At 40.5% G+C, this 13,375-nt stretch overlaps 3 protein-coding genes across 5 annotated transcripts; 2 read left to right on the top strand and 1 right to left on the bottom strand.

The window, feature by feature from the left end:
- The first annotated feature begins 261 nt into the window (after positions 1 to 261).
- On the top strand, positions 262 to 4,418 carry LOC106367181 (probable galacturonosyltransferase 14). Of its 3 annotated transcripts, none has more exons than XM_013806899.3 (6): positions 262 to 1,063; positions 1,688 to 1,743; positions 1,819 to 1,974; positions 2,061 to 2,651; positions 3,167 to 3,469; positions 3,542 to 4,418. In XM_013806899.3, exons 1-6 carry the CDS (start codon positions 781 to 783, stop codon positions 3,827 to 3,829), a joined length of 1,677 nt encoding a protein of 558 aa, XP_013662353.1. In that variant the 5' UTR covers positions 262 to 780; the 3' UTR covers positions 3,830 to 4,418. The 3 variants fall into 3 exon arrangements, with proteins under 3 accessions (XP_013662353.1, XP_048602329.1, XP_048602330.1); XM_048746372.1 differs by having other exon boundaries at positions 452 to 1,039; XM_048746373.1 differs by lacking the exon at positions 262 to 1,063 and adding an exon at positions 1,250 to 1,527.
- A 464-nt stretch (positions 4,419 to 4,882) lies between these two features.
- Positions 4,883 to 9,138, top strand: LOC106367180 (chaperone protein ClpB3, chloroplastic). The gene is made up of 8 exons (XM_013806898.3): positions 4,883 to 5,398; positions 5,468 to 5,686; positions 5,755 to 5,992; positions 6,062 to 6,257; positions 6,325 to 6,379; positions 6,454 to 6,604; positions 6,682 to 6,990; positions 7,518 to 9,138. Exons 1-8 carry the CDS (start codon positions 5,183 to 5,185, stop codon positions 9,026 to 9,028), a joined length of 2,895 nt encoding a protein of 964 aa, XP_013662352.1. The 5' UTR covers positions 4,883 to 5,182; the 3' UTR covers positions 9,029 to 9,138.
- Positions 9,139 to 9,832: 694 nt separating this feature from the next.
- On the bottom strand, positions 9,833 to 11,913 carry LOC125581271. Its single transcript, XM_048746376.1, has 3 exons — positions 11,667 to 11,913; positions 11,368 to 11,414; positions 9,833 to 11,280 (listed from the first exon to the last, which is right to left on the bottom strand). The coding sequence occupies exon 3, from the start codon at positions 11,271 to 11,273 to the stop codon at positions 10,020 to 10,022; it is 1,254 nt and encodes a 417-aa protein (XP_048602333.1). The 5' UTR covers positions 11,274 to 11,280; positions 11,368 to 11,414; positions 11,667 to 11,913; the 3' UTR covers positions 9,833 to 10,019.
- Positions 11,914 to 13,375: the final 1,462 nt, after the last annotated feature.

Here is a 13,375-nt window from a genome sequence, read left to right as displayed (position 1 = left end):
AATCATTAGTGTAATGATCCACCCAGTTTTCATGTGGACGATGCCAATTTACTCTTGCTGGTGGCCTTAATCTAACGATTATGAATAAATATTAGCATCTAACTAAGAGGTTAGGAAGATGGAGTAAATTAATGTCTAATTATCCTGAATGAAATTTATAATGTTTTATATCAACTAAATTGTCAATTTTCATTGATTACAATTAGTTTATAGTACTATATCAAATCATTAAAGAGAGGAGGAAGGAAAGATGATGAGAAAGCAAAACTATTGGCTTAGCCATGAAAATAGGTAGGAGGAGACAATTGCTTAATTATAGCTCTCTATAAAACAATCCCTAAACTCAAGCTCAAGTCACCCAATTAACTCCCATTATATAATTTTAAATCTTCAATTAATTATCATTTTTCTTTTTGTTTTCGGGGATATTCTTTTTCTTTTCATTTGGGTTTGGAATAAATATATTTAGATCCACCGGCAAAACTCACTGAGCTCTCAATTATTCATTTCTTCTTCTTCCTCAGCTCTTTGATTTCGAATCTTGATCTCTGTCAAGGACTGCTCAAGACGTGATTTTGCGGCAAACCCATTTAAATTCTCGTATCCAATTTCGGTTTAAAGCAATCTCCCAGAGGAGGAGGTGGCGGGAATCTCAAATTCGGATCTGGTGGTCGGAAAACACCAATGCGGCGGTCTACGAGAAGACCACAAAGAATAAGGACAAGGAGCCAAACAGAGACGGGTTTGGAGGATAGTTCGAGAACCTGATCGACGGATCTGATGTTTTTTTTTTTTTTGCTAAAAAACGGATCTGATGTTGGGATTGGGAGTTTACAAAAAAGGATGCAGCTTCACGTATCGCCTAGCATGAGAAGCATCACGATATCGAGCAGCAGCAATGAGTTTACTACTTCTGACTTGATGAAGATCAAACTCGCAGCTCGTCACATCTCTTACCGCACTCTCTTCCACACCATCTTGATCCTCGCCTTCTTGTTGCCTTTTGTTTTCATCTTAACCGCTCTTGTTACCCTCGAAGGTGCCAACAAGTGCTCCTCCATTGGTAAACAAAAAAAAGAAAAAACAAAAAACAAACCTCTTTTGTTCCTTCCTTTGTCTTCACTGAATCTTTAGTTTCTGATTGTGTTGTGTTCTTTGTCTTTACTGGTTTTTTTTATCTGGATTAGATTAATTTAGGATTATATTTGAACAAAAAAAAAGATTAATTTAGGATTATATTTTTAGTTTCGTGCAATGATTGTGATATTCTTTATCAGCTGGACTTTGGCAGGTTGACAAAAAAGTTAGCATCTTTTTGGTGTTCAGTGTCTCTAGCATGTGGCATTTGAGCATGGGACTTTTAGTGTTCAGTTGAGCATTTTTGGATTTTTCTTGTTAGGTCCCCCACTAATGATCTTTTACATGTTAGTGGTTAGATATAATGCCACTATCTATTTTCTCACATTAATTTTGTAGGATCTTTTATTTGTATGGAGTTGAATCTACAGATTCATCCCTCCTTACTAGGTTTAGACATTCATATGTTATGGTTTAGGATGTTCATTTCATTGCCTGAGTTTCTCCATTCTAGATTGGTGTTTTTTTTTTTGCAATGATATGATGATTTCGTTTTATGTACTTGTGATGCTCTTGTTTAAGTTTCTCTTTTATTTTTTCTTACTTTCAGATTGTTTAGGGAGGCGGTTAGGTCCACGTCTTCTTGGTAGAGTAGATGATTCAGAGGTGAGTTGTTTGCTAATTTTTCACTACTTTTCATGTCCTTAAATAATATTTCCTTTGTGTGTTCTCTTACTGCAGAGACTAGCTAGAGACTTCTATACAATCCTAAACGAAGCAAGCACTCAAGAGATTCCACATGGTTTAAAACTTCCAGATTCATTTCGCCATCTTGTTTCCGATATAAAGAACAACCACTACGATGCAAAAACCTTTGCTCTTGTCTTACGAGCCATGGTACGTATGTTCTTTCACTAAAGTTATCCATCTAAACTAAGAACGTTATCTTAATGTGATTTGTTTATCTCTTGTCTTAAAATCAGATGGAGAAGTTCGAACAAGACATCAGAGAATCCAAATTCGCCGAACTCACGAACAAGCACTTCGCAGCGAGCTCCATCCCCAAAGGCATCCACTGTCTCTCTCTAAAACTCACAGACGAATACTCCTCCAACGCTCACGCTCGCCGTCAGCTCCCATCGCCAGAGCTTCTCCCTCTTCTCTTAAACAACTCTTACCACCATTTCATTCTCTCCACAGACAATATACTCGCTGCATCCGTCGTGGTCTCGTCCGCCGTGCAGTCATCTTCGAACCCGGAGAAAATCGTCTTTCACATCATCACAGACAAGAAAACGTACGCGGGTATGCATTCTTGGTTTGCTCTCAATAGTGTTGCGCCTGCTATTGTGGAAGTTAAAGGTGTTCATCAGTTTGACTGGCTGACAAAAGAGAATGTTCCGGTTCTGGAAGCTGCTGAGAGCCATAATGGTGTCAGGAACTATTACCATGGGAATCATGTCGCTGGGGCGAACCTTACTGAGACAACTCCGAGGAGATTTGCTTCGAAGTTGCAGTCTAGAAGTCCAAAATATATATCTTTGCTCAATCATCTTAGGATATATATACCGGAGGTAATCTTATACCTCCCCATTGTTCAACTTTCACCTGTGCTATATAGTGGTGGCCATTTGGTCGGTTCGGTTTTTGGGTTATTCGGGTTGGGTTGTTCGGATCGGTTTGGGTCTGGTTTCTATTTTTATATAAAACCAGAAATGGAACCGAATGAGAAATAGTTCAGGGTTGGTTCGGGTCTAAAGCCAAAAAAACACAAAAACCCGAGTTAAACCCGAAAAAACAAAAAAAAATCGGGGTTTTTTCATATCTTTTATTTAAAAATGATAATTTAATATATAAAATAAAATAAATATTTTTATTATATTTTGAATATTTGAGCATCCGTTTGGTTTTCGGTTTCGGTTTTTCGGGTTTAGGAAAATAAGAACCATTCAGGATTTTGTAAATTTGGATCGGGTTCGGTTCCGGTTTGGTTTTCGAGTTTCGGATAATATGCCCAGGACTAGTGCTATATGCTAATCTTCTCTTAAAATCATATGCTAATGTCCTCTCTCTTTTCTTTTTGTTATAGCTTTTCCCAAACTTGGACAAGGTGGTGTTCTTAGACGATGATATAGTAGTACAGAGAGACCTTGCTCCACTTTGGGACCTTGACCTTGGTGGTAAGGTCAATGCAGCAGTAGAAACCTGCCGGGGTGAAGATGAGTGGGTGATGTCAAAGCGTCTAAGGAACTACTTCAATTTCTCCCACCCGCTCATTGCAAAGCATTTAGACCCTGAAGAATGCGCTTGGGCATATGGTATGAATGTCTTCGATCTAAAAGCTTGGAGAAAAACAAATATCAGAGAAACGTATCACTCTTGGCTTAGAGAGGTAAACTATTAAAGAAGCCTACACTCTTTATATTATTACCTCACTCTCATACTCTGTTTGGTTTTTGTGCAGAATCTAAGGTTGAATCTGGCAATGTGGAAGCTTGGAACGTTGCCTCCTGCTCTGATCGCGTTTAAGGGTCATGTTCACGTAATAGACTCGTCATGGCATATGCTAGGATTAGGATATCAGAACAAGACCAACATAGAAAATGTCAGGAAAGCTGCGGTGATACACTACAATGGGCAATCAAAGCCGTGGCTGGAGATTGGCTTTGAGCATCTCCGGCCGTTCTGGACAAAATACGTTAACTACTCCAATGATTTCATCAGGAACTGTCACATCTTGGAGTATCAATAACGGAAACTTTCAGATAGATATTAAAGGTACTGCTGGGTGTAGAAGACAGAGGGAAGATATTAGAAAGTAAGAAAAGAAAGAGACAAAACAGGAGCACTCACTCAAGATTCAGAAGTATTAGTTTGCCCATATACATAAGAAGCTTGTTGCAGCTAAAAGGAAAGCTGCTGTATAAGAGAAAGAGAAAGAGAAAGAGAAAGAGAAAGAGAAAGAGAAAGAGAAAGAGAAAGGTAAGAGATAAAGATTCATTATTTCTGTAAAATAGGAGGTGCCCTTTTTGAATTCTTTCGGTTTCAATTGGAAAGTCCAGTTCTTGAATCTTTCATAAGAAAGACAAAGATTGGATTTGGTTTTGGTTATTAAGGGGTCATGACTAGAAAGACCAGTTGAAGAACAATTATACGCTTGTTGCAATTGATCCACATTTCTTATTATATCATTTGGGTTGGTATGGGATCATAAGACTTTTTCTCTTTAGAAGTGTATCTTCTTTCTTAGCTTCATATCATGTGAAGCTGTGAGATTTGCAGTGTAATCTGTGAAGGTTATACAAGATAAATTTAGAAATGTAATCTTCTTACTTTTTTCTCTTCTTGTAGTTTTTATTGTGTGACAAGATTGGCTTTTTGATAGCTTGAGGCTTGGCTTCAAATGTAATTCTGATTCGTAACACCCGTGGAATCATTAGATAACATTTCAAACTTGCACGTTAGAGTGAGTCATTAAGAAAACAACTGGAGAACAAGTGAAATTACAAATCATTTTATTGGCTTATTCTCTTATTTAGCACATCATCAACCTCAATCTTCTTTTTTCATGAGCAATGAAAAGATTAATGTTTTAATCAAAAATTAAAGAAAAATCTATACTGAAAGGAAATACAGTTCTGACGCGCTCAGTGAGTAAAACTAAAAGTGACTTTTCTATTGGAGCGTACAAGCCACGCTCTGTAACTGCAAGTGATTTACGTTTTTTAATTTCTCTTTACGGTCTTCATGGGCCGACCTCTTTAGCCCAACTTAATATTATGTCTACATGGAAAAATCATATATTTCCGTGACGGAACACGTGTCAGAAGAAGGACTACGTGCGTAGATGCGCACCTCATCCCGCGGGTTCACGAAGCCTCCGGCGTCGTTTAGCACCTTCCACCCTTCTTATCATCACCTTCCTTCGCCTTCTCCTACTTCTCGCTAAACCACGCGAAGACGGAAGAAAAAATAACAAAAAGCGTTAACCTTTGCTGAATTCTCAAGTAAACACCTCGCCGTTTCGGCGAATTCGTACTAAACCGCCTGTCGTCTCACATCCTCCTATCTGAACAGTTTGCCGTTTTTAAAATTCTCCGACCAAATGGCGACGACTGCTACGTCGGCGTTTAGTGGCGTGATCGGCGTAGGATCGGAGTCCCGAAAGGTTTCTACTTTCTCTCATCTCCAACCATCTGTAGCTTTTCCGGCGAAGCCCAATTCCTTCAAATCACTGAAACTGAAGCACAGCGCGAGGCTCACGCGGAGGCTCGAGCATCGACCCTTCGTCGTCCGATGTGAAGCTTCATCCAACGGAAGGGTAAAGTCTCAAACTTTGAGCTTTAATTCTACTGTAAAGGTGAACACTCTGTTTGTTTGGTTGTTACAGCTGACACAGCAAGAGTTCACAGAGATGGCGTGGCAATCGATAGTTTCGTCACCAGACGTGGCTAAAGAGAATAAGCAACAGATTGTGGAGACAGAGCATTTAATGAAAGCTCTCTTGGAGCAGAAGAACGGTTTAGCTCGTAGGATCTTCTCTAAGATCGGTGTGGATAACACTAAGGTTCTAGAAGCAACAGAGAAGTTCATACAACGCCAACCAAAGGTAACAAACAATGAATGTCTCTTTAAATGTTTTTGGAGGCTAGTGTGAATTTAGTTAGCGACTTCCAGGTGTATGGAGAATCTGCTGGTTCGATGTTGGGACGTGACCTTGAAGGTCTGTTTGAGAGAGCTAGAAAGTATAAGAAAGACTTGGGAGACTCTTACGTCTCAGTGGAGCATTTGGTTCTTGCTTTTGCTCAGGACAAGCGGTTTGGTAAACAGTTGTTTAAGGATTTTCAGATATCTGAGAAGAGTTTGAAAACTGCTATTGAGTCCATTAGAGGGAAACAATCAGTCATTGACCAAGGTTGGTGGTGATCTCACTAGCAATGTGTTTTAATGGGGTAAGAGACTTGAATGTTTTATGTTGACACAGATCCGGAAGGGAAGTATGAGGCGTTGGAGAAGTATGGTAAAGACTTGACAGCAATGGCGAGAGAAGGAAAGCTTGATCCTGTGATTGGAAGAGATGATGAGATCCGTAGATGCATTCAGATTCTGTCCAGGAGGACAAAGAACAACCCTGTGTTGATTGGTGAACCTGGTGTTGGTAAAACCGCAATTTCAGAAGGGTAAACACTAAGTTATCAAATACTTAAGCTTATGTCTATGTAATGCTGATTCAAATTTTTGAAACAGACTTGCTCAGAGGATTGTGCAAGGAGATGTACCTCAAGCTTTGATGAATAGAAAGGTACTCAAATTCAACAATAAAAACCAAACTTTTTTTCTTACAGGTGTCTCAATAGTCCTTTGGTTTCTTTTCAGTTGATATCTCTAGACATGGGTGCACTTATAGCTGGAGCAAAGTATAGAGGAGAGTTCGAAGATAGACTAAAGGCTGTTCTCAAGGAAGTCACAGACTCGGAAGGCCAAATCATTTTGTTCATCGATGAGATCCACACAGTTGTTGGTGCAGGTATGCAAAGCAATTTTACTTTTTTTTTTTCTTGCAATGGTTTTGAAGTAAGTTTGTTTTGTTTTTCATTCTTTTAGGTGCAACTAATGGGGCAATGGATGCTGGTAATCTACTAAAGCCAATGCTTGGTCGAGGCGAGCTAAGATGTATAGGTGCAACAACGCTTGATGAGTACAGGAAGTACATAGAGAAAGATCCAGCCTTGGAACGTAGGTTTCAACAGGTTTATGTAGATCAGCCCACCGTTGAAGACACTATTTCAATTCTCCGTGGTTTGCGGGAAAGGTATGAGCTTCATCATGGAGTTCGCATCTCGGACAGTGCTCTAGTGGAAGCTGCTATCCTCTCTGACCGTTATATCAGTGGCCGGTTTCTACCTGACAAAGGTTGGTACTTTGTTGCTACAATCTTATCTAGCCATGGGCATTTTTTGTTCTTCGGTTCTAGAGGTTTAGGATCTGTTCGAGTATTTAGAAAGGTTGGTTCGGTTTCGCTTTGTATTAACAAAGTTAGGAACCAGTTAGTATTTGTAGTTCAGTTCTGGTTGTTTGGTTAACTAGGGTTAAATGTCAGAAAATTCAAAATTTTCGAATTATATATCAGATTTTTTTGGGTTTTCGGATAAAATTTTGGATGAAAAATACTCTAGTAATTCAATTTTTTTGGTATTTTGGTTTCTAAATAATATTTTTAATTTTTTTTCCGCAAATAATATTTTTAAATTATCTGATTAATTTAAAACTAAATATAGTTAATATCTAGAGATATAGGATCCGCTTGGGCAACTGATAGGATCTAAACCCGAACCAAACCTCTTTTTTAGATTCTGGATAAATGTCCCCATGCCTAATCTTATCATATGTCTTCATTAACGGACAGTGTTACTAACTGATTTGGTTAACTGTTTTTCCAGCAATTGACTTGGTCGATGAAGCAGCAGCCAAACTAAAAATGGAAATCACCTCAAAACCCACAGCTCTCGACGAGCTTGACCGTGCAGTGATAAAGCTCGAAATGGAGAGGCTATCACTAACCAACGACACAGACAAAGCTTCCAGAGAAAGGCTGAGCCGTATCGAAACCGAGCTATTATCACTAAAGGAGAAGCAAGCCGAGTTAACACAACAGTGGGAGCACGAGAGGTCCGTCATGTCCCGTCTCCAGTCCATCAAAGAAGAGATCGACAGAGTAAACCTCGAGATCCAGCAGGCCGAGCGCGAGTACGATCTAAACCGCGCAGCAGAGCTCAAATACGGAAGCTTGAACTCGCTCCAGCGGCAGCTAAACGAAGCTGAGAAGGAGCTTGACGAGTACTTAAGCTCCGGGAAGTCGATGTTCAGAGAAGAGGTTTTGGGAAGCGACATAGCTGAGATTGTGAGTAAATGGACTGGCATACCTGTCTCCAAGCTCCAACAGTCAGAGAGAGATAAACTCTTACATTTGGAAGAAGAGTTGCATAAGCGTGTAGTGGGTCAGAACCCTGCAGTGACTGCAGTAGCCGAAGCGATCCAACGGTCGAGAGCTGGGCTATCTGATCCTGGCCGTCCGATAGCTTCCTTCATGTTCATGGGGCCGACCGGTGTCGGCAAAACCGAGCTGGCTAAGGCCCTCGCTTCTTACCTCTTCAACACGGAGGAAGCTTTGGTGAGAATCGACATGAGCGAGTACATGGAGAAACACGCTGTTTCCAGACTCATCGGTGCTCCTCCTGGATACGTCGGGTACGAGGAAGGAGGGCAGTTGACTGAAACGGTTAGAAGAAGGCCTTACTCGGTGATCCTCTTCGACGAGATTGAGAAGGCTCATGGAGATGTGTTCAACGTGTTTCTCCAGATCCTGGACGATGGTAGGGTTACTGACTCTCAGGGACGTACCGTGAGTTTCACTAATACGGTGATTATCATGACATCTAACGTCGGCTCGCAGTTTATCCTGAACAACACTGATGATGATGCTAAGGAGCTCGCTTACGAGACCATTAAACAGAGAGTGATGGATGCTGCTAGATCGATCTTTCGCCCCGAGTTTATGAACAGGGTTGATGAGTATATAGTCTTCCAGCCTCTCGACCGCGACCAGATCAACAGCATTGTCCGGTTACAGCTTGCTCGTGTGCAGAAGCGGATTGCGGACAGGAAGATGAAGATAGAGGTCACAGATGCGGCGGTGGATCTTCTTGGGAGCCTTGGGTATGATCCTAACTATGGAGCTAGACCTGTGAAGCGTGTGATACAGCAGAACATTGAGAACGAGCTGGCTAAAGGTATCTTGAGAGGAGATTTCAAGGAAGAAGATGGCATTTTGATTGATACGGAGGTCACAGCGTTCTCCAATGGTCAGTTACCTCAGCAGAAGCTCATTTTCAAGAAGATTGAGTCGGAAACAGCGGATGCTGGAAAAGAAGAAGAAGTTTTTTCAAAATAGAGCAGTTGAGAAACGACAAGTTTCAAGACTTTTTAGTAGTCACTTGTGACGGAACACAATGTTAAAAAAATTATCTCAATGTGAGTTATATAAGTGCTCATGTCTCGAAATCCTTTGTGAATGAATCTCAAGAGATGCGGTACACTTGGCAGAATTACACAAATTGTCAAATTTACAGATGTTTTCACACATCGATGTTACATTGATTTGAATTTGTTAGTCGTTTTTGAGAGAAAGTTCCATTTTCAGTTCCACCCAACAAAGAATGTTTCTTTTCAATACGTTTTCTTTAGCAATGCCATTGTCTGCACACAAAAAAGACAAAAATTTGCTGTTGTCAGGTGAAAGAAGCTTGTTTTGTTGTATACCAGTAAAAACATGGCTGGGTTTTGCACCGAACTGAACCAAAATTTTCGATTAAGAATTCGGTATTCGGAAAAAGAAAATTATAACCGAACCTTATCAAAAATCCAAACCGAACTAATCAAATTTTAAAATGAACTAACCGAATTTAACTAGAATTAACCGAAACTTTAACAAAATTAAATCAAAAAATTCAAAAACCAAATTAACTAAATACTGAACCAAACTTTATTTCGGATTAATTCGGTAAGATTTATGTTGAAGTTGAACAGAACTAACCGAAAACCGAACTACCCCTAGGCCTAAGTAAGAGAGTGGTTTTGTAGAGTACCTTGTTTCTTCTCTATGAGATTGCTCTCCACGCTAGGAATCTCATCCTCCGAAACAGACAAAGGCGCCAGAGTACATATACCAATCAAATGTCCATTAAGGCAAACAAAATACTCAATACAATCTTCATAAGCTTCCAAACGAACGCAAGCACTCTGAGGTATAATCTTAGCTTGGAGCATACTCCACACTCTAGCTTTACAATACGGACAAACCTCAGACGGATGAAAGGGAACACCCTTATACATATTTACCAATGTTTACATACATACATAAAGAAAAACAGATTATATAGTAGTTAGTGAATGGTCTGAGAATAATCACTTTTGAGTGTTATGCTGTTGGATAAGAGTTTTTCTTTTTCTTGGAGAGATATGACAGACTCAAAAGCACCAACTAAAGCTTTAACTTTACTCTTGCGAGTCTCCACAAGCTTATTAGCTGTTTTCTTGATCACCTTGTTGAACAACAACACTCTTGAGTCTCCCTTCTTCTGTGTCTCTTGGTGTTTTAGGACAACTTTGAACGATCTAGCTTTATGTTCTTGTTCCTTGTCGTTGCTAATGTTGGTTCCTTTGGTCTTTAAGCTTCTCCGACCACCGGATTGTGTAGTTGTGTCAGCTCTGGTAACGATTTTTCCTCTCTTGAACTTGAGTTTTCTTGGAGTGTTGTCTTGTGATCCAACATCACTATACTTTCCTCTTTTGAATCTCAGCTTCATTGACTTGCTATTTACAGAGAGGGATTTGCTTTTTCCTTGCCTTGGTGTGTTCTCATCTTCCTCTTGTTCTTCCTCTTCTTGAGAAGATTCATCATCAGCTTCAGTCAAAATACACTCATCGTCTCCTTGGCTCTTTAGATCATCAGTAGGCGTATCCACGACACACCTTTGGTTCTGAACTTCAGATTCAACAGTCTCATTCCCTGTTCCCATCTTGATAACATAGAGAGTTTTCTCCTCATCAACCAAGTCTTTACACGTCTCATCCACTATAGGAACATTGCACTCCTTCTTTGTCTTCATCCTCTTGGAGCACCGTTTTGAAGACATAGTAGATCCACCATTAGTCTTATTTCTATTAACAGTACTGCGACGAAGAGCCATGGCTGCTGTTTGTGCAACAGACATCAGCTTCAAAGCAGTGACACGCTTGTTATATTCAACCCTCTCTAACTCTCTTCTCCTTGACACAACAACCTTTTTGAAAGTGTCTGAAACCGTCTTCTTTGTCTTACCAGAGCCAAGAGAAGGATTCAACACCGATTTGGTCAATGCCTTCTTCTTCTTCTTTAAAGGTGAATTATCAAAGCTTAGAATTCCAGAGAAGCTTCTGTTAACCCTTTTGAGAGGTGAAACTTTACTAGGCTTGTCTTTAGGCTCATGTTGTTTTGTTCCGTACTTGCAGACGTCATGACAAGAACCAGTAGATTTGAGATAGTTAGGGAGAATCTTCTCTTCAGTGTATAAGAAACTCAGTTTTCTAGTAGAAATCCTTCTCCATGATCTGTTTACATATGGTGAATCAGGCAGATGTACGGTCTCTTCAGCCATTAGTAATCTAGAGAGTTCAAGGATCATACAGATGTATAAGCAAACACAAAGGAAGAGGAGAATGTTTGATTCAGGAAAGTAAAAGAACTCTAACCTTTTGATGTTTTTAATTACACATCTATGCTAGAGAAGATCCTCGACCTGATTAAGAGGTATAATCTTAATTAGCTAAGAACATTGCTAATGTGATTGATTACGAATATTTTGAACATTAACTAAACCTTTGAAACCCATTTTAGATTCAAGCAAAACAATTAAGAGCCTTTATAGCCACCACCATCATCATCATCATATATACAAATAAAATATTTTCTTTATTTACCAATGCAAGAGACATAATAAGCGTTTCAGGATAAAGCATACCACACGTAAAGCTAGAAGAAAAACTCTAACCTGTTTGGTTTCTGCAGAGAGCTTTGAGGAAGTAGAGAAGCCATTCATTATTTCTCTGAGGTTTCTGTTTCATACCACCAAGGCAAGAAGAAGAAGAAACCAGTTTCTTTCCTATTCTCCCGCATTTTCAGCAGATTTCTTGGGAAAGGGGTTATCCGTTTTTTTTTGCTTTTTGAGTAAATCCTTTTTGTTAGAACTTTCGGATGAGAGAAAATAACAATAACAGTCATTTGAAAACACGCGGGTAAATTCATATATAGGTGTTGTGGTGTGACCACTTATTTAACGGGCCTGATTCAAAGTGACAAATCCATATGTAAATCAATCACTATTCTGAACAATGCTAGCAAATTATTGTAACGTTCATGGGTAACTGCCAGGAATCGTAATAATCGGGCCAAAGGCCCAAAGCCCAACTAGATATATAAAAATCACGAACGACGTCGTTAGACGCCACGTACACGACGCTGCACAGATCGAGTATCGTGTCATCGGAGTTTGTCTTAGAGAACTCTCTCCAGAAGTTTCTTCTTATCACTCACCGATGGCTTCGTGAATTTTAATTAAATACTTTAATTTGATTAAACTCAATTAATAGTTACCTAACCGTTTCTGCTCCGATGGCGACGAGCAAGCCCCAGAGATCGCCGGCGGAAATCGAGGACATAATCCTCCGCAAGATACTCCACGTAACCCTAACGGACTCCACCACCACCGCGGCTCCTCCCGATCCTCGAGTCGTCTACTTGGAGATGACGGCCGCGGAGATTCTCAGCGAAGGCAAAGACCTCCTCCTCTCCCGCGACTTGATGGAGCGAGTCCTCATCGACCGCCTCTCCGGCACCTTCCCCGCCGCCGAACAGCCTTTCCCTTACCTCGTCGGCTGCTACCGCCGCGCGCACGACGAGTCGAGGAAGATCCAGTCGATGAAGGATAAGAATCTCAGATCGGAGATGGAGATCGTCACCAGAGAGGCGAAGAGGCTCGCCGTTTCGTACTGCAGGATCCACCTGGCGAATCCCGATATGTTTGGGAGCTCGGATAATAAGCCAATTGGAGTGGGGATGAAGAAGAGGAGTGTCTCTCCTTTGCTTCCGTTGATTTTCTCGGAGGTTGGTTCTGGCTCGTTGGATATGTTCGGTGGGAGTAGTAGCGGCGGTGGCGTTCAGTCTCCTCCTGGTTTTTTGGATGAGTTTTTTAAGGATTCGGATTTTGATAACTTGGATGTGATTCTCAAGAGTTGTATGAGGATTTGAGGTCGACGGTTATTAACGTCTCTGTGCTTGGTGATTTCCAGCCGCCGTTGAGGGCGCTTAAGTATCTTGTTAGCTTGCCTGTGGGAGCTAGTCTCTGGTTAGTCATGAGTGGTGGGTTCCGCGTGGGGCGTATATGAACGGTCGTGCTATGGAGTTGACGAGTATTCTTGGACCTTTCTTTCATATTAGTGCATTGCCTGATAACACTCTCTTCAAGAGTCAACCTGATGTTGGGTGAGTGAATTTATTTGGGGAGTTTCTGTTGCTGATACTTCTGCGGTTGTGTATTTATTGAGATAATTAAGATAAAATAAGTGTTTAGCTCTACTCGAAGTGTAGTCTTGATCAAAAAAGGAAAGTAGCAGATAAAGACTACACTGTTAGGTGATGTCTTTTTAAGCATGATTAGACAAATCCAGCATAGTTCAGAAATAATAGTAGTCTCTCTTTAGA

This window comes from Brassica napus, chromosome C2 (genome assembly GCF_020379485.1).
Source record: "Brassica napus cultivar Da-Ae chromosome C2, Da-Ae, whole genome shotgun sequence".
NCBI classification, from domain to species: Eukaryota; Viridiplantae; Streptophyta; class Magnoliopsida; order Brassicales; family Brassicaceae; genus Brassica; species Brassica napus.
The sequence above is the reverse complement of the archived record's forward strand: the minus strand, read 5'-3'. Positions and strand labels throughout refer to the sequence as shown.